The 23,860-nt window shown below is 38.3% G+C and overlaps 12 protein-coding genes across 12 annotated transcripts; 6 read left to right on the top strand and 6 right to left on the bottom strand.

The window, feature by feature from the left end:
- Positions 1–264: 264 nt before the first annotated feature.
- On the bottom strand, positions 265–3,786 carry PYC2 (pyruvate carboxylase 2; the record flags this gene model as incomplete). Its single annotated transcript, XM_015611865.1, has 1 exon — positions 265–3,786. One exon carries the CDS (start codon positions 3,784–3,786, stop codon positions 265–267), a length of 3,522 nt encoding a protein of 1,173 aa, XP_015467319.1.
- Positions 3,787–5,315: 1,529 nt separating this feature from the next.
- On the top strand, positions 5,316–5,528 carry AC631_03035 (uncharacterized protein; the record flags this gene model as incomplete). Its single annotated transcript, XM_015611864.1, has 1 exon — positions 5,316–5,528. One exon carries the CDS (start codon positions 5,316–5,318, stop codon positions 5,526–5,528), a length of 213 nt encoding a protein of 70 aa, XP_015467318.1.
- A 642-nt stretch (positions 5,529–6,170) lies between these two features.
- Positions 6,171–7,175, top strand: MET4 (Met4p; the record flags this gene model as incomplete). Its single annotated transcript, XM_015611863.1, has 1 exon — positions 6,171–7,175. The coding sequence occupies one exon, from the start codon at positions 6,171–6,173 to the stop codon at positions 7,173–7,175; it is 1,005 nt and encodes a 334-aa protein (XP_015467317.1).
- A 481-nt stretch (positions 7,176–7,656) lies between these two features.
- On the bottom strand, positions 7,657–8,937 carry AC631_03033 (uncharacterized protein; the record flags this gene model as incomplete). The annotated part of the gene is made up of 1 exon (XM_015611862.1): positions 7,657–8,937. The coding sequence occupies one exon, from the start codon at positions 8,935–8,937 to the stop codon at positions 7,657–7,659; it is 1,281 nt and encodes a 426-aa protein (XP_015467316.1).
- Positions 8,938–11,114: 2,177 nt separating this feature from the next.
- Positions 11,115–11,918, bottom strand: RGS2 (GTPase-activating protein; the record flags this gene model as incomplete). Its single annotated transcript, XM_015611861.1, has 1 exon — positions 11,115–11,918. One exon carries the CDS (start codon positions 11,916–11,918, stop codon positions 11,115–11,117), a length of 804 nt encoding a protein of 267 aa, XP_015467315.1.
- An 826-nt stretch (positions 11,919–12,744) lies between these two features.
- On the bottom strand, positions 12,745–13,323 carry AC631_03031 (uncharacterized protein; the record flags this gene model as incomplete). The annotated part of the gene is made up of 1 exon (XM_015611860.1): positions 12,745–13,323. The coding sequence occupies one exon, from the start codon at positions 13,321–13,323 to the stop codon at positions 12,745–12,747; it is 579 nt and encodes a 192-aa protein (XP_015467314.1).
- A 1,521-nt stretch (positions 13,324–14,844) lies between these two features.
- Positions 14,845–17,430, bottom strand: VID27 (Vid27p; the record flags this gene model as incomplete). The annotated part of the gene is made up of 1 exon (XM_015611859.1): positions 14,845–17,430. The coding sequence occupies one exon, from the start codon at positions 17,428–17,430 to the stop codon at positions 14,845–14,847; it is 2,586 nt and encodes an 861-aa protein (XP_015467313.1).
- Positions 17,431–17,651: 221 nt separating this feature from the next.
- AC631_03029 (uncharacterized protein) lies at positions 17,652–18,332 on the top strand (the record flags this gene model as incomplete). Its single annotated transcript, XM_015611858.1, has 1 exon — positions 17,652–18,332. One exon carries the CDS (start codon positions 17,652–17,654, stop codon positions 18,330–18,332), a length of 681 nt encoding a protein of 226 aa, XP_015467312.1.
- A 277-nt stretch (positions 18,333–18,609) lies between these two features.
- Positions 18,610–18,963, bottom strand: AC631_03028 (uncharacterized protein; the record flags this gene model as incomplete). The annotated part of the gene is made up of 1 exon (XM_015611857.1): positions 18,610–18,963. The coding sequence occupies one exon, from the start codon at positions 18,961–18,963 to the stop codon at positions 18,610–18,612; it is 354 nt and encodes a 117-aa protein (XP_015467311.1).
- A 731-nt stretch (positions 18,964–19,694) lies between these two features.
- PEX17 (Pex17p) lies at positions 19,695–20,411 on the top strand (the record flags this gene model as incomplete). The annotated part of the gene is made up of 1 exon (XM_015611856.1): positions 19,695–20,411. The coding sequence occupies one exon, from the start codon at positions 19,695–19,697 to the stop codon at positions 20,409–20,411; it is 717 nt and encodes a 238-aa protein (XP_015467310.1).
- A 296-nt stretch (positions 20,412–20,707) lies between these two features.
- Positions 20,708–21,901, top strand: AC631_03026 (uncharacterized protein; the record flags this gene model as incomplete). Its single annotated transcript, XM_015611855.1, has 1 exon — positions 20,708–21,901. One exon carries the CDS (start codon positions 20,708–20,710, stop codon positions 21,899–21,901), a length of 1,194 nt encoding a protein of 397 aa, XP_015467309.1.
- A 385-nt stretch (positions 21,902–22,286) lies between these two features.
- On the top strand, positions 22,287–23,858 carry MFG1 (Mfg1p; the record flags this gene model as incomplete). Its single annotated transcript, XM_015611854.1, has 1 exon — positions 22,287–23,858. The coding sequence occupies one exon, from the start codon at positions 22,287–22,289 to the stop codon at positions 23,856–23,858; it is 1,572 nt and encodes a 523-aa protein (XP_015467308.1).
- Between the last annotated feature and the right edge of the window lie 2 nt (positions 23,859–23,860).

The raw sequence follows: 23,860 nt of genomic DNA, 5'->3' as shown, positions 1-23,860 counted from the left end.
TTTACATAGCTTGTTCAAAAGTATATGGCATCATATGAGTGGAAAAATGGGACAGATATTATAGGAGAGAGACATCCTATACCAGAGCTTCAATCTGGAAGCTTACAAGTCCATAGCTGTATAAGATGCACGGCTGTCGAGATACTACAATATTTTCCCGTATATCAAATATAACAAACGTGCATTTAAACGTAACAATTAAACATCACAGAATTAAATAAATAAATAGGAAATATACATAAACTGAAGCTAAGTCTAGTTAGATTATTTAACAACACTGGCAATCAAATCGTTAGCATCTACTGAATCACCTTCTTTTATAAGAATTTCACCAATTTTACCCAGAACTGGAGAACTGATAACCATTTCCATTTTCATGGCGGATAAAACAGCGATAGGATCACCCTTCTTAACTTCATTACCGACCTTTGATCTGATTTCAACAACCACACCAGCCATTGGAGCACCAACTTCGTTAGGGCTGCTGGCTTTGGCTCTGGTCTTGGTTTCAATGGAAACAGTCTTGTCATCAACAGTGACTGATCTCATTTCACCATTCAATTCAAAGAAAACTTCTCTAGTACCAGTCTGCTGTGAAATTTCACCAACAGCTAATAACTTAATGATCAAAGTCTTACCCTGTTCGATATCAAGAACAATTTCTTCATTAATTTTACATGCCTTCAAGAAGAAACGGGTTGGTAATACAGATAAGTCACCGTATTTTTCTGATAATTCTCTGAAATCTTCATAGACCTTGGGATACATAACATGTGAAGCAATATCACATTCATTGATATTAGAACCGTATCTAGAAACGAGTTCTTCCTTAACGGCAGCAAAGTCGATAGGAGGTAAATTGAGACCAGGTCTGTTATTTAACTTGGCTCTCTTGGTACCCAAGATATTAGTTCTTAAAGGTTCTGGGAATCCACCGTATGGAGTACCCATTAAACCTTCCATGAAATCTAAGACAGAACTTGGGAAGTCTAACTCACTAGCTAATTTAGTAACGTCTTCTTCGCTCAAATTGTTTGAGACCATAAATTGGGCCAAATCACCAACAACCTTAGAAGTTGGCGTAACCTTAACGATATCACCTAATAATTTATTGGCAGTCTTATAAGCTTCCTTTGTCAACAACCATTTGCTACCTAAACCTAATTGTTGGGCTTGGAACAATAAGTTAGTTAATTGACCACCTGGGATTTCGTGCTGGTAGACTTCAGGATCTGGACCCTTTAAGTCAGCTTCGAAACATGAGTATAATAATCTCATTTGTGCCCAGTAGTTATCTAACTCTCTAACCAATGAGGGTTGTAAGCCACTTTCGACCTCACCTTCAAACGAAGCCAAGATAGCATTGATTGAAGGTTGAGAAGTCATACCAGACATAGAGTTAGATGCAGCATCAACAACATCAGCACCGGCCTTTGCGGCCTCGGTCATACTGGCAACACCAGTACCAGCAGAATCGTGAGTATGGACATGAATTGGTAAGTTAGGGTATCTTTCTCTAATAGCACCAACCAAAATCTTGGCAGCCTTTGGTTTCAAAGTACCTGCCATATCTTTGATACCTAAAAAGTGAGTACCCAACTTGACTATTTCATCAACGACATTCAAGTAGTATTCCAAATTATATTTCTTACCTGATTTTAACATATCACCAGAGTAACAAACGGTGGCTTCAATGACACCTCCGGCTTTCTTGACAGCATCAATACCAACCTTTAATTGTTCCAAATCGTTCAATGCATCGAAAACTCTAAAAATATCAACACCATTTTCCTTTGCTTGAAGAACGAATTGGTCAATAGCATTATCTGGTAATGAAGAGTAAGCAACACCGTTAGCACCTCTTAACAACATTTGGAATGGAATGTTTGGAACCAACTTACGCAACTTTCTCAATCTGCTCCATGGATCTTCATATAAGAATCTCATACAGACATCAAAAGTAGCACCACCCCAACATTCTAAAGCAAAACAACCGTTTAATGCAACAGCAGTTGTAGGAGCAATGTTTAACAAGTCGATGGTTCTGACTCTTGTAGCTAACAAAGATTGATGTGCATCTCTCCAAGTAGTATCCATAAGTAATGTACCGTTGAATTCACGAACCTTTTGAGCGAATTTTTCTGGACCTTCCTCTAATAATACCTGTCTCCAGCCTCTTGGAGCAACTTCATTGTGAATCTCGATCTTAACACCAGTTTGAGGATCATGCAAATCCGGAATTAAAGCTTCCGTGTCTAACTTAGGCTCACCAATTTGACCCTTAATAGACGAACCATTAACGATCAAATCACCTAAGTAACTCAAGATCTTAGTGGCTCTGTTTTGGGAGCGGATCATTTGGAACAAGGATGGAGTGTCATCAATAAAAGTAGTCCAACAATCACCATTGATAAATGTTTCATTTGTCAATAAGGCTAATAAGAATGGAATATTAGTCTTAACTCCTCTAATTCTGAATTCAATCAAAGCTCTCAACATCTTTCTTCTAACAATTTCGTACGTAGAACCAGAGCACGAACACTTGACCAACATGGAATCGTAATGAGGAGAGATAATTGAACCAGCAAAACCATTACCACCATCTAATCTGACTCCATTACCACCTGCAGATCTATAAACCTCGATTTTACCTGTGTCAGGTTGAAAGTTCTTCGAAGGGTCTTCAGTGGTAATTCTACATTGAATAGCAAATCCTCTGGTAGTGATCTTATCTTGTAATAATCCCAATTGTTTTAAAGATGCACCAGCAGCAATTTGTATTTGAGCAGCAACGATATCAACTCCGGTGATTTCTTCGGTGATCGTGTGTTCGACTTGAATTCTTGGGTTAATTTCGATGAAGTAATGTCTATCTTGTTCATCAACCAAGAATTCAGCAGTACCAGCATTACGATAGTTAGCCAGTCTAGCCAATTTGACGGCATCGGTCAAAATGGCATCTCTGACCAGCTTAGTCAACGTCTTTGCTGGAGCTACTTCGACGACCTTTTGGTGTCTTCTTTGAACAGAACAGTCTCTTTCGAAAAGATGGATGACGTTACCGTAGTTATCGGCCAACAATTGGACTTCAATGTGCTTAGGCTTGTCTAAGAATCTTTCGATGAAACAGGTACCATTACCAAATGCGGTTTTGGCTTCAGAAACAGCTCTTTCGAAAGCTTCGCTGACAGAGTCACCTTCTCTGACCACTCTCATACCTCTACCACCACCACCAAAGGCGGCTTTAATGATGACAGGTAAACCGTGCTTTTCGACGAACTTGACGGCTTCTTCGACATCAGCAATTGGTCCAGGGGTACCTGGGACAACTGGCACGTCGTTTTGGATGGCCAATGTTCTGGCACTAACCTTGTCCCCGACGGAGTCAATGGTCTTGTAAGTAGGTCCAATCCACGAAATACCCGCTTCTTCGACCTTTCTGGCAAATTCGGAATTTTCAGAAAGAAATCCGTAACCAGGGTGAATCATGTTAACGCCATGCTCCTTAGCAATCTTGATAATCTCATCAATTTGCAAATATGCTTGAACTGGGGAAAATTGTCCCTTTTTACCAATAACGTATGATTCGTCTGCCTTCAATCTGTGCATGGACAATCTATCCTCGTGTGCATAGATAGCCACCGTCTGCATCGACAATTCGTGAGCAGTACGGAAAATTCTGATAGGGATTTCCCCTCTGTTAGCAACCAAGATCTTATTCATAGGACCCATCACCGTTGATGCCCTTCTCATCTGGTTGATCTTGTGTTCATTACCGTCGCTCATGTTGGATGTTTGCGTTATGACAATAATTTCCCAATAATACCAATAGCACTATATCTAACTACCACTGAAAAAAATTTGAATAATTGTTCCCTTATATATGAAAAAAACAAGAGTTATGTATTTTTTTTTTTTCGGCGTCAATTGAGTCACTTTTGTAGGTATTACTCCAGGGTTGATTGAAAGTTATCATTTGATTGGATCGTGATATTCCCAGGGAGACAAAAAGACGACGATTCCGCGTTGCGAGCGCTTGGCACGGTGACTATTACTCCGAACAAATCCACCCACCAGCAACGGTGGAGGACGACGTCCGGGGAGGTGGATAAAAGGATAGAGGACACAATGGGTGTGAAAGAGGAGCTGTATAGCCGTTGGGGGATTGTAAGTGGTCTCGTTAGGCGATGAAGGGTACTAGATCGTAGTTCGTATGAGTGGATGAGAATAGGGGATATCATTTGCCCGACGAGTCATTTCGGAGTGCTAGAAAGTCCGACGCCGATAACGCCCACATTATCCTCGGCCCAGATGACTCAAGAAAATTACGTCAATACTTCTTCGGGATATAATGTCCGGGGAGGGCTGCGAGTATATATTGTGCGGGCTTCGAGCGATATCTAGCAGTTGGTCGATCGGAATTCTCCCGAAGCATGGGTGAAGGGAAGTAGACAGAGTCAATGATCTTCAGAAGTGAATGGCAGCCGTATAAGAGGACCCGGAGATGAAGTGATGAATGTCTAGTGCAGTATTGAATAGAATGAAAAGACTAGGATGGCATAACGACACAAGAACGACATACGAACGACATACGAACCAGTACGAACGACACTACGAATGCGAGCAAAACCAGCGATTAGTGCACTCGGATAAATAGTCAGGGCGGACGGTGGGGTTTTGGTGGGGATAATCCGTAAGGTTGGTCGGTTATATGGGTATTTCCAAGATCGTGGTTTTACACACGCCCATCCTTACACCAGAATCAATTCACATCCTTACCCATGAAGCGCACATTAATCTCCATCGTAATGCGGATTAATTAGTTTTAAATCCATACACCGGTTACATCCTGCACCAATACTCTGGTCAACTCCTCACTGTCCACCTACCTCCGATTACTCCTCGTGGGAGTCCTCTCTATTATTTGTCGTATCACCGACCCACTCGATGTACCACCTTCCAGCGGGCTTACAGACCCGCTGTTCCCGCAGTAGTTTCCCTCCCGCCAAATTGCTCGGTGTTCGGGTGCCGACCTTCACATGCCTCTGCGATAAGAGCTGCTCTCTCTGCGATTCGTGCGATTTCCTAGATAGCGCAAGTGTGCATGGCACAGCTAACGCCATTACTGCCTACTTTTATGTTGCTGCTTAGAAAAATCATGCAATCCATGCTTGATGCTCGGTAGTTGTGGCCCATTTGCGCCATTTGTCCTACAATTTTTTTTTTTTCATTTGCACCTTATAAATTTCGCTAATCCCCATTGATTTCATCTGAAAATTTTGTTTTCTAGTCTGTAGATACCCAAATTAGTTCGTATGATCGCCGCTAGAAGCTTTAGTACCGTTTCAAGAATCGCTTTCCAAAAGGAATCTGTCGCCGGCAGTGCCTTCAATGCTGCTAAAAACTCCCGTAACTTGGGCCTCAAATGGAAGCCTACCCACGGTAACTCGTTCAGAACTTTCGCTGAATACAGATTGAAAGCCGCTAACCAGTCTCCATTAGCTATCAAGTTAAAGGCTAAAAAATAAATTTGTAGGCTCTGGTAGCTGAAACGATAAAAATAGAGATACCTTCACATACTAAAGAAATCAAAAATCAAAAGTCAAAAGCGAACGCAAAAGAAAATCGCATTTTATTACGGTGTATGATATAATATGATTAGGTTAGATATATGGGCACACAGGATACGCTAGTACGGGTGTATAGTATATGGATTCAGGCGAATAAATGGTTTTTTCACCTAACACAATTGTATGGTCAGTAGAGCGTGTAAGCAGTAGATCTCATAGTAATTTAAAACCAGTATTGAATGAGACTACGAAGTAGATCGAAAGCAGAGGTAGCATAAAAACGAGACGTAAAATCCGATAGATCAAACAATGTCCGGCAGGGCGTGCTATCGGGTGTCCTGACGTCTGTGGCATGTGGCACACTTCAACAGGGTTGCTCTAAATGACAATCTTCGGTTGGTCTTATTCCCTTAACGTGGTTATGCTCATCTGTCACGTGTATTTTCGTAATCTGGCTCCAATTTTATGAATCTGTGGATAACTAATCAAATATATAGGGTCAGATGTCACTAAAGATGACATATTAAGAGACATTGGGTTGATTAACAGATACATACATTGACAGCAACAACTACGCCTGATAGAAGACCAAATGTAACTATGAATAACTCAAGAGACTTGAATTTGCCCCACGACAAATCGCATCCGACTGAGAACTCCAGTACGGTTCCAGAAAACAACGCTACGTCTTCTTCGCTTTTGGAGCAGTTAGTGTACATCGATAACTTCATGCATACCAACTCTGGTAGCACGGGCGAGCCTACACCTAATTTGGACATGGACGGGCAGTTGTCACTCGATTTGGCTGCGTTTGCGGACGACTCGTTTATCTTTCCTGACGAGGACAAGAAGCCCAGTTCACCGTATTTGAACAACAATCATGGAAATAATGGTAATGATGACTTTTCCAATCATAACCAGAACGGTTCCGGTAATAGCAACGGGCGTAAGATACCCAATAACGACTTGAACGGAGCCTTGGACCATGATCTTATCGGGAACCACATACCAGGAACCAGTGCTAGCCATGGTAATAACGACTTCCACGAACATCACAACGGGTTTGGTGAACCTCCACATCCGAATGTTAACGTATCCAGTTTGCCTAAGTGGCCTGTGCCCCCGGGTGCAAAGTCTTCGCTTGAATCTGCAGGGCTCTCTCAAAATCAAATCGAGCTATTATCGGCCTTGGTGGCACAGCACCAACTGAACTTGCCTCCTACTCAACCAGCCGCACAACCACACAGAGACACCACTCGATCTCCTAGCATCACAGTTAGTGTAGATGGTGGTAATGATGGTCAGGGTATCAGCGATGCTGCCAATAGCGCGGCAAGCAATTCTGATGAACACAGTCATGAGTCTGAGTTAGACAAACGTAGGCGAAACACAGCCGCAAGTGCAAGGTTCCGTATCAAGAAAAAGATGAAAGAAAAGCAAATGGAGGATAGAATACAAAGCTTAAACGAGTTGATAAAAACGTTCGAATCTAAAACACAACAGCTTGAAATGGAGAATAAGCTATTAAAAAATCTTATTATAGAAAAAGGGAGTCAAAAATCAGAATATGAGTTGAGAATGTTGAAGGAAAGAGCAAGACAATAGAATAGACGAGCTTATTTTTAATGGTTCAAATAAAATCTTGCACACTTCTGTATTTAATTCTATTTATCGGGTATAAATGTATGATCTTTATTAGAGATATATGTAAACCAATGTATGTTAGTCAATATGACAATTTTAACAATTTTAAGAACAAAGAATCGATATGGCTGTATTTATTTGTATATTTTAAACATATTTGAACATATTTGTATATTTTATCAAATATTATGAATTGCACTTGAAAAAATCGAAAAGATTCAAAAAAGTATTTTTAAGTGGATATGTTGGCTAAATACAATATAGAAGCTTTTACCAATTAGAAAGTGAGTTAAGAGATACAAGCTTCATACTCCGCTGTCGGAGTGGTTGCATACTTTTTACATTTTTTCGCATCAAATAAATCAGAGTATGTATTATAGTTCTATAAATTTAAAATTAGTGGATAGTAAGTACTCTATGACCAATAGGCTGTTAAAAAATTCTAATGGTTTTCTTCTAACTCATATGCGTTGTTGTCAAGTTTATCATAACCATCACCATCATTTTCTACATATTTCAAATCTCTCCATATATAAATCAATGCACCTATTGCGAACAATTCAACAACATCAGGGACATGAACACCTCTCGCGTAAGACTCCTGCGCTCCTCGATCATTTAACAAATATTTGTTTTTGATAAAATTAGGTATAGATGAACGGCCAGCAGGAATAACTATGAGAGGAGATAAAATGTATGCAGCTAATATGATCTGAATTGAAAGTAAAAACCTAGCATCTCTTTTGAGAGAATGCTTGTATGTACCATATGCAATATACGCGAGGGCACATAGGATCACAACGTAAAGTATTATAAACCCAACAGCCAATGGAACTGGTAATCTGCTTCTATACCTGTCTAGGTAAATAAGCATATCGTTTTTAAGATCTTGCAACTCATAGAAATACTTCGGAAAGCTTTGAATACCATACAATAACGTTATGCCACATACCTTCCATAAGACGGATCTTCTATTGGTAAACGTGAAGAATGAAGTGCAATAGCCAAAAGCAAAAAGTACCACCAAAAGGAAGCTCGCAAGACCCAATATGTACTTGAAAATAGTCAATACAACTAAAACCTTATAATCTCCCAATTGTTGAATATTAAAATTATCAAACATGACCAAGAAAACTAAATATATGACTCCAAATACTAATTTGACAGATAGATATTTGAATAAAGTCCTGGAAATGTTTGAGAATTTGAAATTCATTGTAGCAAGCAATTTTCTCTTATTAAGATACACAATGGCAGTAACCACAGAGCAAAGTAGGTAGATAGGAATCGTAATAATTAGCCTGAATTTATCTACACGATGAAAATCTTTTGGTACAGCATTTTGCCCTAACGGTCTACCTTTGAACCTGTTGTTAGAATACTCATACCAGTAAGCAGTATCGTTGATGGGCTGTCTTAACTCATCTTCATACTTGCTCACTACATAAGTTAGGACTTCAAACGTGTCTAAGGTTATTAAATTCTTAATAAATTCTTCACCGGGTTCCATATTTATAGGACAAAGACCCATCGCCTTACAATCCTCTAACGTGAAGTTAAAACCCATATTGGACAGAAATCCCTTGTGTGTATCCCCATTGACTATGCTATTATAAAAGCCAATATCTATATCAACAGGATTTAATTGATTCTTGGCCTCAGATTTCAAACATAGGCCGAACGAAAAGTAAAAAAAGATAAGCCAATTGATCTTAAATCTCATTTTAAACTGATTAAGAAAAGTTGATATTAAAATCTGTAAATTCTACTACTTCAGAAGAGCTTTTATATTCCCATCAAATCTTTAAGTAGAAGTAGTATCATTGGCTAGGGGGTCTAGGATACTGCATGATTATATATGTATGATTCTCTAATATGTCATGCGGGTGGAATAATCTGTGAGAAGAAATGTTAGTTTAAATAGGTGCTGGAGATGAAGGTTAGTCCAGCAAGTTAGATAATTAGCTTCTCTTAATCTCTGCATACATACTATACTTCAATGCCACTATAACAAAGTTTAAAGGAAACGAAATTAATAATATGTCACTAATAATTTGTTAATTATATTTTTCATTTCTATGTCATGTAAGTCAAAATCTGCATTATGACGACAACTTATGAATTTCGCAGTAATACTAAGTCATCAATTCAGAATTATTCCGAATTAGTAAGATTCTTATCAATTTATTTTATACAAAACTATTAAGTAATGAAATTATTCTAAATGAACTTCAAGTAGTTGGTATGCAGCTGGGTTTAGTTATAAATTGAGAGGTTTTAGCGATTTTTATTACCGAGTATCCTCTAAGAATAGAATCGACGAACTGGAAATCTTCTGATCCCCAAAATCAACTAGAGCCTTATTATGCGAATATTCCTTAGGAGCTTGTGTATATGGAACCATAGAAGAATTGGCAATACATCTCCTGATTCTCGTGAAATTTACAATATCACTGAGAGCGCCTGTGTAACCGCATTTAGATTTCTTGCCATGCGAGTCTTAATACCGAGAAATTACTGTGGAAGTGCTTTCTCTCCACCCGAATCCCTTCCTATTTCTTCGTACATCTCTCTTGAATATGATATATGTAGCCTTCTATACCAATTCCATGAATTCTCATAGACTTCTTGTTATAATCGCAACTATTCTCATAGAAAATAATCATGTTAATTTATTACTGGGGCTCCTATTATATATCACCTTTAACTACACAACGTATTTTTTTTCTACATTGGCGATGGCTTCCATAAATCACTATTTGATCTAACAATTAGTCCGCATCACCATATGCTATCAACCCGTCTTCTATGCATGGAATTTTATCCTTAAAACTAGGTGTAATGTGAAAGTCACAAGTATGCAAAAAAAAGCCTCGATCACTGACACATGTTAAGCGATTAGATAAGCTGGTACTATCTATAGAAACGTATTATATTCCTACGTTGATCTGCATGGCTATTGATCCAGTTAGGATCATTCATTGAAGCATACTCCATAATAGAGAAACCTAAAAATTTTCTCAATATGACCGAAACGGTAAGTCTAACCACACCACACGCCCCTCGTTAAAGCTATTTATAAGGTTACGGCTATCCTTTCATGAAATAATATTAATAGGAGTGTCCCCACATTGTTTACAAATGAGCAAATGATAATTTTGACCAAGGGATGTTTGTGATACTGTAGCTAGTGTTTTTTATACGAATTCATGTCAAAATACACCGTACTAGAACCCTGCAGTGTGCAACACCAGGAGGGGATTCTCTAAACATCCTCAAATGAATCAAACAATTTTACTGCATATGTTTTAGGGCTATTGTTATTACGCATGAACTAAAACCGATATATCGGATTATTGGAGTAATTGGTCGATAGCCTGGTTACAAGTATGATTGAGATTCCTTATAATAGGCCACTCAAAACAGGATTTGAATATGGACAGAACTTAACGACCGTGTAGAAAATGATTGGTAGGTCTCATTAGTAAGACTGGCTTAAAAATATAATCGGGAGGATGGCCGTTCGGTAAACCGGTACATCAAGGGTCAGTAGGTAAAAATAACTCCCATTAATAAGCATTGTGTAGCAGAATCTAGACATTTGTACACCTTTTGAATAGCAGAGGTTAGAATGTGGAGAAGAAGCTCTGCTCATCGCGTGTCACGATAACAAACGTTAGATAATACTATTTCTAGTATGTGTGGCTGAGGGATTACAAGAGCTAGTAAAAGCAATGGGAAATGCGAGGGTTAAGGCCGTGTGCCTTTTCTACTAAACTGATAAGCTGGAATAAGGTATCTATCATTCTATATCTATCTATCATAAATCATATCCATAATGCATTTGTAGTGCTTTGCACTTTGATGTGTTGAAGCCAGTACCATAGTGACTGGCTGTAGTCATATTTCATTCAGAAATCGTCTAATCTTGAGCTTTTTGACGGTTTTTCTCCAATTGACTAAATCGTTATTCTTGAGAGAATCTACCAAAGATCCGATAGACGACCCTCTAGATCCGGTGCTGTTGTGCCTAGATGTACCCATGCTGTTAGTATGGGTTATTTCATTCACGTCGGCGTCGTCGAATTCTACCGCATGCGAAGATGACAATGGCGAGAACAGCTCGAACGCAAAACTGTGTCCTTTAGGTCTGTAGCATATTTCGTGGTTTTCTAACTCTCCAGCTTCTCTGCTACACCCTTGGGGCTTATGCTTGTAGCAGTCTGCTTGTATCTGGAGCTTCATCAACTTGACAAACTCGTGGTACGAATCGCAGAGAAGATCGTAGATTATCATCTTGGCCTTCAACGCCAAATCTTCGCTCGGAAACTCCCCTTCGCATTCCAAAAGCCCATTTCTTACGTTGCATGGTAGGTTAATCTCTTTGAGGGCATCCTCTAGCACGAAAGTCATCATGATATATTGCCATGCGTTCTTCTTCTCCACACTCCTTGTTTCAGCCAAAAATTTATTCATGAACACTACGAATTCATAATTTTCAAGGCAATGACTGTTTGACAAATATTGAACCAAATTTCGTCTATTAAACGGACCAACACTTTTATCATTAATTATGTCCTCTAGGCTAGGCACATTCTGGCTCTTTTCTTCATCCAATATTAAATATTCGCAAGGTATTTCCTTATTCCTATGAGTTATAGCTATGTCTGGTTCACTTATAGGAAATATCCTATAGTTTGACATCTTAGTGGTGTTTCTAATTAAAATAGTACTTTTGTAAAATAATTCTCCTATATCTGTTATATATGATAATTAATAGTGGGGTTCCGATAAACTAAATTCTAACGGTTATAAAATAATTGCGCGAGCCCACAATGCCATGAACAATAGGCTCCTAATTATTTTAATTTACGTACACTGCATCATGTAACTTTTTTAAGGACCTGCTGGTTACAAGCCATAATCCACAAATAAAATTCCGGTTGTGCATTGTGACCGTTTTGGATTTTAACTGGCAAGTGTAGCATATAAACGGTCAAGCATACGTGCATAAACAATAAGGTTTCTGGCTACAGGTTTAAATGTAGGACTAAAGTTGCTAGTATGACCACTAAATGTCAGCAGATGTAAGTAGCATGATCTCAAATCGGATGATAAGCAGAGGGGAGATACGGAATATTATACGAAAGGTAAAGTCGTATGGCCCGTAATGGCCTGTCTGTGGAGAATCGGATCAAATGGTATTCTGGAACAGTCGAAATATCAGTTGTGACAAACGGATTGTGGTGCACTCGGATAACGAACAATATGAAACATGATGGTATCCAGTAACAGCATGAGTGATGCAATTCGATGCGTTAATTATGGCACAGACATGCGGTTCGGAGTCCGATAGCCGGGGGATAAGAATGTTATCACCGTGCACTTGTTATCGACACCACACTTGGCGGCTGTGTGATAATGTGTAGATACGCGATAATGGGTGTAGTAGTGGTTTTCGGAGAACCATTTTTTGTTTATCAATGACAGGAATAAAGTCGCACCAGCCCGAAGACGGCTTGGCCGGCAATTAGTGGTTGATTAAGCGATCATCTATGTTTATGAATTTGTTTTCGACCGCAGCAGCCGCTATTGACTGGATTGAGTCGTTGAAGTGGTCTAGTTCCCCAGGTTCTTTTAAATCGTCGTTGGAGTGGCCAGGATCATTTCGTATTTGTGCGTGTATGTCACTTCTAAGATCTGGGTGGTCTGAGGGGTCGTCGTAGTCTACAGCGTTGTTTGAGTGGCATTTGTGAGTGTATGCAATGGTTACACCACCGATCAATAGGTCGTAGTTGAGATTTACTTTGGAGAAGCAGTTGTAGATTTTCAATTTGTTGCTGACTCGCTTGTGCTGCTTACTGCGAGATTTGCGTTGTTTGGTCTTATCCTGGCAACAAATAAACATCAACGACACCTTTTTGGTTTTAATTCCGCCCTTGTGGTAGTCTCTAATGGGGAACTTGTAGCCCGTGACCATGCTTATGGGATCAATATAGCGTCTTACTAGCTTTTTCGATATGTTCGAGTAGAACTCATTGGGGTTAGTCTGTTGGTTTATTTCCGTTATGGTGTAAATGGGGAATTCGTCGTCATTTACACTCTCCATAAACTTGATGTTTGACAAGTCGGTGTTTTTGTTTGTCTTTAGGATTTCTAGGTAATTGTTGAACTTGTGGAATGTATTAGTGTGGAAGTCGACCGACTGTTGATCCAATGCTGGAAACTGTTTTACGATTTTTCGTTTATTCCGACACTTACTACAGGTTGAGTACTTGAATAGTTCAAATTCTGTTTCGTCTAGACGTTTTCCTCGACACCTGGAACACTTTTTTACCGATTCCATGCTTGACTCTGCTTTAATTGTAGTTCTACATTGAATGTACGTACTTTTGATCTTCCATATCAACGTTTAGTACACGACTAAAATATAATTTGCTATTTTACATTATCTATAGAGCTATATAAGAATAAATGTAGATTGTAGATGATCTGAATTGTTGCAGGATACTGGGTTATAGTTGTAAAGAGATTGCTCCATTATGAAACAAATTGGCATTCCTGTTCATCGACAAACGATAAAAGTTCTCTCATTCGTAGAATCGTGGTAGAAGTATTATGTAAGTGGTAGACGTGGGATACACGCCGTCTAAGTCAACGGAAAGTGAATTTTGAATGAATTGTAATATGGGGGTGTTGAAGTGGGGGCATAGAATTGTGTTGATGAAATGTGGATGAAACTGATATTTCAGTGGTTTTGTAAAGGTGAAATTTTATGGTAAAAACAGCTCAAAATTTCTTATTGTAACTATCTTTTGGATAAGGGATCGGATTGAATGGTGGTTTAAGTCAATGGATATTGTTGATTCATAAATATCATTATTTTTCCAAGTTCTTAACATTCGTCGAGATAGTGTGATAAATCAATATCAAAATTACCGAAGCAATACCAAAAGTCAACACAATCGTATTTAACTGGTCATCTGTGATCATCTTTTCCTTTATATTCTATAATATTATCGTACTAGAACTGTTATCTTGAACAAGTAAGAGAAGAAGTAATTACGTGGTAATAAAAAAAGGTGCGATTAAATTTATCGTGTTTAATTTTTCAATTAGTACTTGCCTATTTAGTACCTATCATGAAGCCACCGCCAAGATCACTCGAAGAATGGCTATATAGGTACTTAATGGAATCACCGAGGTTCCATCATTATGTTCGTCGGGTTCATGCTAAAATTAATCGAATCCCAATGCATGAGGAGGTTCATAAAACGATGGAAGCTGGAGACTATAAGCCCACGAGAGCTCACAAGTTTAATGCATTTAGAATAATTTGGTACGATGAGTTAAAGAGATCATTTGGCTTTGGAAAACGCTAAGAACGAAGGTTAATGCTATTATTCAAATTTGCCATACGACCCTATAGTAAAACAGCAACTAATAATGCTACGCCGATAATCAGAAATCTTGTACAAAGAAAAGTGTAATAAATACAGGAAGAGGTGATGTTATCCATTTTAAGAGGACAGAACGAAGTCTATGGATTTACAGTCTTAGCTATCTCTCTAACAGAAGCCAGTTGACTCTATTAATGCACGCAAGTATTTATTAACTATATATTTATATACTAATAGTTATTGACAATATTATCTCTGGAGAATAAGGAGCTTTTATTAGCTTTACGGAAGTTCTTCTTATTCGCCATCGACACATCATCTTGTAACGCAATAATAACATCTGAATTTGAACTAAATTTGAAATTATCGGCAATGACGTTTTGATCATATCGTTTGATCAAATATGGTTGATCTTCCTTACTGGAGTTGTTACTCAAGACCTTCTTCAATGACCACGAAATAATATATGGACCAGTGGATGTGACAATTGTAGTTTCTTTTGAATCAATACCGGTATTAAAGTATGCTTTGGTGAATTGTAATGGTTTGCCCTCGGTTTTCATGGACATATATGCAACATGCTCAGGTTTAATAGTTAATCTTCTTGGTTTAGGTTTCTTATCCTTGTCGAAAGACTTAACGTATCCTAGGCTTCCTTCGTTTCTCTGGTTAGCTCCAACCTTGGCGTCAACCAATAATAAATATGTTTTACAAGTAGCCAAAACCCATCTTCCATCATTTGAAACATCGATTCCTATGATAGGTTCACCCAAAGATGGCAATAAACTCTTAGCATTTGTACCCAATCTATCAAACAATCTAATATCACCCTTTGCTGAACCGACTGCAAGGTAACCTTGTTCAGTAGTAGAGAGTGCCAGAAAATTATAATTAGGTGTTCTTAAGTTATCACCTCCTTGAACTAATTTGGTAGTTGGTAATCTTGGATCTACTTTGAATAACTTATTCTTTGACATACCGGTCAATGTTTGTTCGTCAGTCAACTGAGAGAATTTGCTGTTTGGACCATACGATTCAATAGGTATGATATCATCCACTTCCCACTCATCAACAATTTTTCCTCTGTTTAAATCCATTTTGTAGAGTCGCTTGTTATCCATATTCTTGTTAGCCATGATCATATGTTGATCTTGCATATGTAGCATTACTTGTTCAGGTGTAAATCTTTTGCCATCCAAAGTTTTCAAATTCGAAATGGTGGTTTGATAATTCAAATTGTTATTATTATTATTGAAAACTCCCAATTTATCACCTCTTACGACGTATGATCTATCATTTGCATATCCGACCGATAAATTCGAATTTTTATCTTGTTCACGCTTGAAAGCATCTAATTGATTTTCTTCATCATAATCACCAAAGTCATCTTCTTCAGCGTCATATTTCTGATGAGGCTTTGTCTCACCACGTATACTCTTGTTAACCAATTTGTTGATAGCATCTTCATCATCGCTGTAATTGTCAATTAGCATATCGTCATCACTCATTTGATTAATCTCCTTTTTATCCTCTTCTGTAAGATCTTCATCATCGATAGCAAGTTTTGAGAATGCATCGAGAACATAACTTTGTTCTGAAGGACGACTCTTATTCCATTTAGTTTTATTTAAAGATTCCCACATGCCCTTCATGAAATTGACTTGAAACTCTTGTAGTTCGTTGAAATGAGAAAACTTCAATAACCAGGAATATGCCAATGTTTGAGTTTCTGATTTCTTAACAAAGTGATTGAATATGAATGATAGGTATTCAAAATTGAAAGTGGGATTCATATCAGCACTGAGAATACATTCAAAATCGATTTTTTTCGACTTATGATTACTTGATAAACGCAATGAATATGTCCAGTTTTCCAACTCAATTATTTTGAGGATCATTTCAGGCTTTGGTACTTGAAGGTTAAACACTCCTGCATCAGAATCAAACAAATGTAAATCGAAGTTTGAACATTCATAGAGTACATCTCCTTTATTCAAAGGTTCTTTTTTCGAAGAAAATTCAGATGGAATAGCATTAGTTGACTTAGTAGGAGATTTTTCGGATGTTGCTCGCGATTTATTTGTTGCGCTTGGTGTCGAACGGGATTCAGCATCATGGAATTCATCTACAGATGACACAGACTGGTAATCATCCCCCGAGTCAACATCCTCTGACCCTTCGTCGTCCTCATAGTTCAGGAAGTCGCCTCTAAGGTCTTCAAATGTCAATAATTCGGATTTCGGGTTGTAAATAAACTCCTGCAATTGGTTCATATTGGTGATACCTAAAGAGCTCTTGTGGTATTTCAGTTCAAATAAACACTTGAACAATGCAAACATAAACGAATCGAACTCAGTTATCTTGATGTCGGTGTCCACCGTGAATTCGAATTTATCTCCCAAATCCCCGTTCAAATCCTTCCATGCCAAGGTCTTACTTCCATCTGCTTTGTCATAAGTGTGAATTTTCAATTCTTCCAGAATAGGGAAACTCCATTCATCTTTCGAGTGTCCCCCTGCATTAGCATCGCTAATCGAATGGGGCGTATCGTGATCATCTTCATCTGAGTCATCTGAATCATCAAATCCACTCGATCCATGTGCATCTAACTCTCCCTCTTGATAAACTCTCGTTATACATAACTGATAGTAAAATGGTGAGGTTGTCTGTCTAATTGAAGCAAATGCATCATTGTATAAGCATTCCAACTCTCCTTTTGGTGATTGCGGCGATCTTGCAAGAAATAACCTCCCAGACGGAATCAGAGCAACCTCGTCAGTAGGAGTTGATCCTAAGAATTTTTTTAAGAAATTCATCTAATTCTTAGAGTTCAAACTTACTATATCTTAGTTATATGATAAAATGTAATTAGTACTAATTATCATATTTGTTATGTTATCTTGTTAATCATCATAGAAGTTTTGTGTAGCGCACATTCAAATTTTTTTGATTAAATTTTTTTGTTAGATAGAAATTTTTCATAGATTGTACATCAGTTAATATTGAATAGAGATAACTAGACAGGATATTGAAGGTGATGTTCAGGGTATTAATTCCATTGAGGAGGGTTATACCGAGAAATGGGGGGTTTATAGGTGGTATAACCAGAATACAGGCATATTCCACCAAGAAAGATAAATCAGAAGAGATGTTTAAGATCAAGATAAAGCAGAAGGAAAAGGAAGCGCAGCAGAAATTGCCAGAATGGACCAAGAGAGATGAAACTATACGGAAGAGATACGGAGAGTGGAATCCGACGCATAGGCTATCACGCCAGCAGATCCAGGACATAAGAAATATCAAAGATAAGATGCCGCATATGAAGACGATCGAGCTTTCAAATCATTTCAAGATATCGCCGGAGGCAATCAGGAGAATATTGAAGTCAAATTGGGTTCCCAGTGATACGGAGGAGGAGCGGATCCGTCTTCGGGGTGAAAAGCGTAAGGAAGAGAGTCTCGTCCACAAGAAAGAGATGATAAATGATATCGAGCTTGCCAGGAAACGTCTTACCTACGGTAAGAGTGTCAATATGGGAGGAACAAACGTGGGGAATTCTGGCAGAAGAACAGGCAAGAATTTGAGAAATGCATTCAGCACCGACGGTAAGGTCAACTTTGATAGCAGTAACAGCCACGGATATTATAACAGGAAAAGTAAAACTAAGGCATTTAAAAGAAAACCATACGTTGAAAACGTAGGGGACATCATAGATTAATTCGCACCATTTTTAATGATTAATGAGATCGCATGTATATATTGTAAATAGCAAGTCATTTAAGAACAGTTATTACCCAGCTTGAGGGTATAGGAACTTTTATTAATATATTGTAGGCCACGTTACAGACTCATATCTAATTTTTTTATCTATTTACATTGCATCCTTTCATACCTAGACAAAAGCCATAAAACATAGTCTATAAATAAAGGAGCACATTCCTGATGACAATGTACCATTAAATCCACAACATGACATACCGTAGGCAATCGGAATTTCAACCGTCTCTGTAAAAAATGCGTCTCAACAGCTCCCTTTCGAAATAAGAATGAATCAATACCTTTGCGATCCTTCCTTTGCGACACTTTGGGTCTCTTTTCTCATGGCGAGATCTTCCCCAGCATCGGTAACTGTGCCCTTCGATATAACATCCATTTATCTTCTCGAATCGGACCTCACATTCTCTCACCATCGTCCCTAAAGCTGTCTTTTCGACTTCATTGCTACCTCCTGTTGGTTTATATACAAGGTTTTCTGGAGAAATATTACCGTATTCTAAATACCGTTGGACTTTCAACTCAGCTTCTTTATCCCATGGGAAAATCTCCCATTTTGTCAAACTTCCATCCATCATTTTCCTGAAAACCTTTGTATAATATTTTTTATTCCTATGGTCCACAAGTTTGCATATTTTTTCATCATAATGTCACTAATATTAGGCAGCAGAAGTTCTTCGTGAATCATGGAATGTGCACCTTCAATAAGTCGTATGATGCATATTTCCTTCCCAGAACCTTCTTTTCCTTGCGATATTCAAACAAATACATTATGTTGACAGAAGGGCCACCACATATAGTATTTTAGCCACATTGGAAATATCAAAAAGATCACCATGTTCACACCTAACGATATACTTTTGTTCATTTTCTTGTATCCCAACACCTGAGTTACTTTTCATACTGTTATTCAAAAAAAGCTTGAAAAATCCAAATTGTTAAAGTGTAGTTTTGTTCCATACTCTTTTCAAAAATCAAGTTCGTTCAGTTTGCAAAGTTCCATCTCTGAGTCATGATGATATATCGAAATGATCACATTATCAGTTCTTTTCTTTGTTCATATGAAGCGCATTAATCTCTATAATCAATTTGTAATTGATAGTCCTAGTATGGTATTTAATAAAGCAGTTATCAACATATCATTAGTACAGTTAAACGGTGTATCAGGTCTGATATCGATATAGAATTCCTGTATATTGTCGAATCTTGGAGCCGAGGTTATTCACTCCAATTGATATCAACTACATACAACTTGATGTTCCTAGGAAGAGGGAAGAGAGCTTGCCTTACTAACTAAACATCTATAATGTCACGAGTACCTGTTCTCACCATACCAGAGTCAGCTTACGACCCCAGCACGTATACTTTATCGCCTCATCAATATAGTGGTCGTAAATCCAAATTATTAGCATTCTTGATTAAATTGACGCATGGTTCAGCCATTACATTGACATTGGCGTATATAATAGGGTTATTTGTCCTTAAGCCGTTGATGGAGACCACAGCCAGTCGTCGTTATGAATTACTTGAACAATTTCGTGGTAAGCTTCGTGATTGCTATTTAAATCTTATCGGAAGGGTTAGTTACATACCTATTGTGGCCATAAACAAGAATGATGGAAGTGGAAAGTTATATGCCGACGCTATTTGCCAAACAAATGACTCGTACTTGGAGTCCACCAGTTACAAGACTATAAGTGAAGAAGAGGAAGAATTGAACAAAAGCGATAAATTATTCCAAGGCAGATTAACCACCAGATTAGCCAGATTAGCCACAGTGTTGAAAAATTGTGAAGCATATCGTTCCGAGGAGATACCAAGCTACAAAACAGTCAATTTTGCCTTGAAGGACTTTCAGAATAAGGCAGACTTGACGTATTTCAACTCCAACGAGTTATTCACCGCAACGGCCGACAATACCGATTCACCAAGTGGATCTGCACCTAGAAAGAGAAATTTAGCAGTGGATACGAAGAACGAAATAAGAAGCATTAAGGGTTTATTTATGAGTGGCCAGATATAAGCGTTTTCTTCTATTGATTGGAAGTTATCGTCATATCATCTTGTTGACAATTCTTTTTGCTATGTCTTTGCCCATTTGAAAATTTTTAATTGCATTAACAAGTAATGAACTTGAATTTATAATAAGATGTCTATATACTGGAAGAACAAGAGGAAATGTAGCATTAATTATTCATATAAGGCCATATCTATATACTTCGCGTGATTTTGTGTAAGCTTATGTCCAATATTGAAGATACCTAGAAAACGTAGATTTAATGAAATAGGCATACTTCCTTTAATTGTAAACCTACCGATATGCCTCCTGTAATACATGACAGTGATGATGAAGAAAGATATTCTGAGGCAGATTCATCGGCAATAGCATTAAACCAGGACGAAGAAGCTGGTGAGCAATATAATAATCTTAACTATGCCAAAGATCAGGACTCAGACTTATCATCAGTGTTGAGCGATGACAACGACGGCGATGACAAACAGGCTGGCGATGAAGAAAATGAGGAAGACGAAGACGAGGATGAAGACGAAGCTGAAGAACAAGAATCAAGTGATGTAGAAGAAGCTGCAGACGAGAAAGCACCAGCAGATGATGAAGGTGAAGAAGAAGACGAAGAAGACGAAGGCGATTTGGAAGACCTAGATGAAGAAGATGACGAAGAAGAGGAAGAAGAAGAAGAAGAAGAAGAGGAGGAAATACCAAGCATTAGTGATGAAGAAGATAATTACAAATTGGAGGATCTCGATGAGATTGACGATGACTTAGAATTGAGGGAAGAAGAAGAAGAGGAAATACCTAAGCTGGTATCCCCAGCAAAGGTTGGCTCCAGAACATCAAGCAGATTAAAGCAAGATGTAGTTCCAGCAACAACAAGAGAAACCAGGAAACGTCAATTGACACTTTACGATGAAGAAGAAGAAGAAGACGACTACGAAGATGACTACGAAGATGCGCCTAAAAGGCAGAAACCAACCAGAAAATCCCGCCGTGGACCTGAGCCCGAAGTACAACCTCAAGATCTTGACGAGGATTTGATACTAACTGATGAAGAAGTCGAGTACAATCCTCGTGCCAACCCAGACCTATCCAAAATGACAGAAAGACAAAGATCCAGATACATGGAAGAAGAAGTCGACAAGAAAAAGGAGTTCCTTGAGTTGGACGATAACATGACTAATACAAAGAAGGCCAGACCTAAGAAGACGGAAACAGAACAACAGATCGCGCTTAAAAAGGCCGAGAGCGCCCGAAGAAGACAGGATTACAAGATGAAGGTTCTAGAAGAAGAAAAAAGGGACACATTGAACAAGTTATTGAAGAGAAGAGCTAACAAAACTAGAGAAACAGCTGATAAAGAAGGTAGTGCAGATGTATTAAAACTGGCATTAAAGCCTAGACGACCAACTTTGGAACATCCAGCCTTCTTCAGGTGGGTTTCTAACACTACCACCCTTGATGGGAACTCTGTCTTACGTTTCCCAGCCCCTAATTAGTGTATTTATATAGGTAGGTTCTATACTAAATCGAAAAGACCCCGAGTCACGTGTAATCAATACCAACTTCGGTGAAAATTAAATTCAGGGCCCTTCTATAGTGTTTAAGATATGAAAAGAAGCAGAAAGGCGCCGCTTTCGATTTGAAACTGACTTTGAATATTGTTCACTTTACATAGAAGACTGTTTATAACGATTGGTACGAATTAAATATAAAGATTCGCTGAATATCGTTGGAACTGATCCAAATAGAAGTGATTGATAAGAGTACGAGAGAACAAAAGTATAATTTTTTCGACACAAGATACGTCCCAAGATTTCCATTTAATATAGTTAGAATCCCATCAAATTAGAGATACAGCATAGAAAAAGCATATGAGGTAGTATGAATGGAAATCTGAATATGAATGTTATGAATATGCCAGGGATGAATATGAATATGGCTGGCATGAACAATAATAATAACAATAATCAGGCCATGGCAGCGATGATGCAGAACCAAAATTTTGGTAATCCGTTAATGCAACAGCCCCAGATACAGCAACAACAGCCACTACCACAGCAGGGTGTTTCCCAGAGGCCTGGAATGCATAGGGCTGCGACGATTCAACAGGGGAATCCAGTGACGGGACAAGCACCAATGGCGAAGATGGGACAGTTCAGTCCAAATGGAATTATTTCGGGACCTAATTCTGCACCTATTCCAGGAACAGGCAACAATTCAGCGGGTACATCTCAGGGGCATACGCCCCAGATGGGCAACCAACCACAACCCCCTTTGCAAGGCCAATTTCCACCTCAATTTCCTCAACAACCAGTACAGCAAGGACAGAAAATAAATGGTGGGCCCATCAACAGTAATGTCACGCCAATAGTACCACAACAACAACAACCGACTCCACAGAGCCAGCCACGTCCGGGGATGCCTCAGCAGAAGCAAAATATGCCAATGCAAGGCCAAATTCAAGGAGGTCAGTTACATTCCCCAATGCAAAAACAGCCGATAGCAAATAGTCCTCAGTTCTTTAGAAATCAAGAACAAGAACAAATGCAAAATGAATTAAATGCAAAAATTTTTAAAAGGAATTTGGGTAATGCAGGTGTTATCCGTATATTGAATCTAATTGATCAAATAAGTAATGAATCATATGAAAACTTGTCCAAATTAGGATTCTGGCAAAAGGTTATACAACTTTATTGTGTTCCCTCATGTACTGTGAGATTAACTACAGCACCTTCTTCTAATGCAAGCAAATCGGCTAATCATAAATTCACTTTGGATGCACAACAGCATACATTACCTCGCCAATTTGAATTAAATGTGTTAACGGCACCACGATTTTTTCTCGCTCAAATATTATCGGGTCAAGTTTCTAAACTATCGATTACTTTACCAGGGTTAAAGTTTCAAGTAATGAATAACAGCTCAATTTTTATTATATCCCGGTTATCTATACAATACAATTACGCAGACGGTTCGGTATCGAATGTTACTGGAACGTTTAAAATGTTAATGAATAGAGAATTTCGCATTGAATGGATAGACTGCCAATGTTCAAATATTCAAAGTTCTGTCAACTTTGAAACTTTGGAAAGACAATGGGCCAATTTTTCCCAATCTCAACATGAAAATGACAGAAAGGAAGAAGATGATCAAAGTCAACAAGAATTCCCTAAGTACTTACGCCAATCTTCGACCGCTATAGCATCGTCTGATACTTGTGGGTTGCATGAAGATGCATTCAGAGTTTTGCAAATAGGAGACGTAATGTCACATCTTAGAGCATTGATGGGATTCTCAACAGCAAATAATATCAGTTCACCAATGAAGTCCCTAGAACTTTTTATGTCTGTTAATAACAACCAGCAACCTCAGAATATACAACCCCAAAACAAGATGAATTCAAATGATCCTAGTAAGAATGGTACATCACCATCTCCAAATATGAATACATGAAG

Source organism: Debaryomyces fabryi (genome assembly GCF_001447935.2).
Source record: "Debaryomyces fabryi strain CBS 789 chromosome Unknown contig00060, whole genome shotgun sequence".
Lineage (NCBI taxonomy): Eukaryota > Fungi > Ascomycota > Pichiomycetes > Serinales > Debaryomycetaceae > Debaryomyces > Debaryomyces fabryi.
The sequence above is the reverse complement of the archived record's forward strand: the minus strand, read 5'-3'. Positions and strand labels throughout refer to the sequence as shown.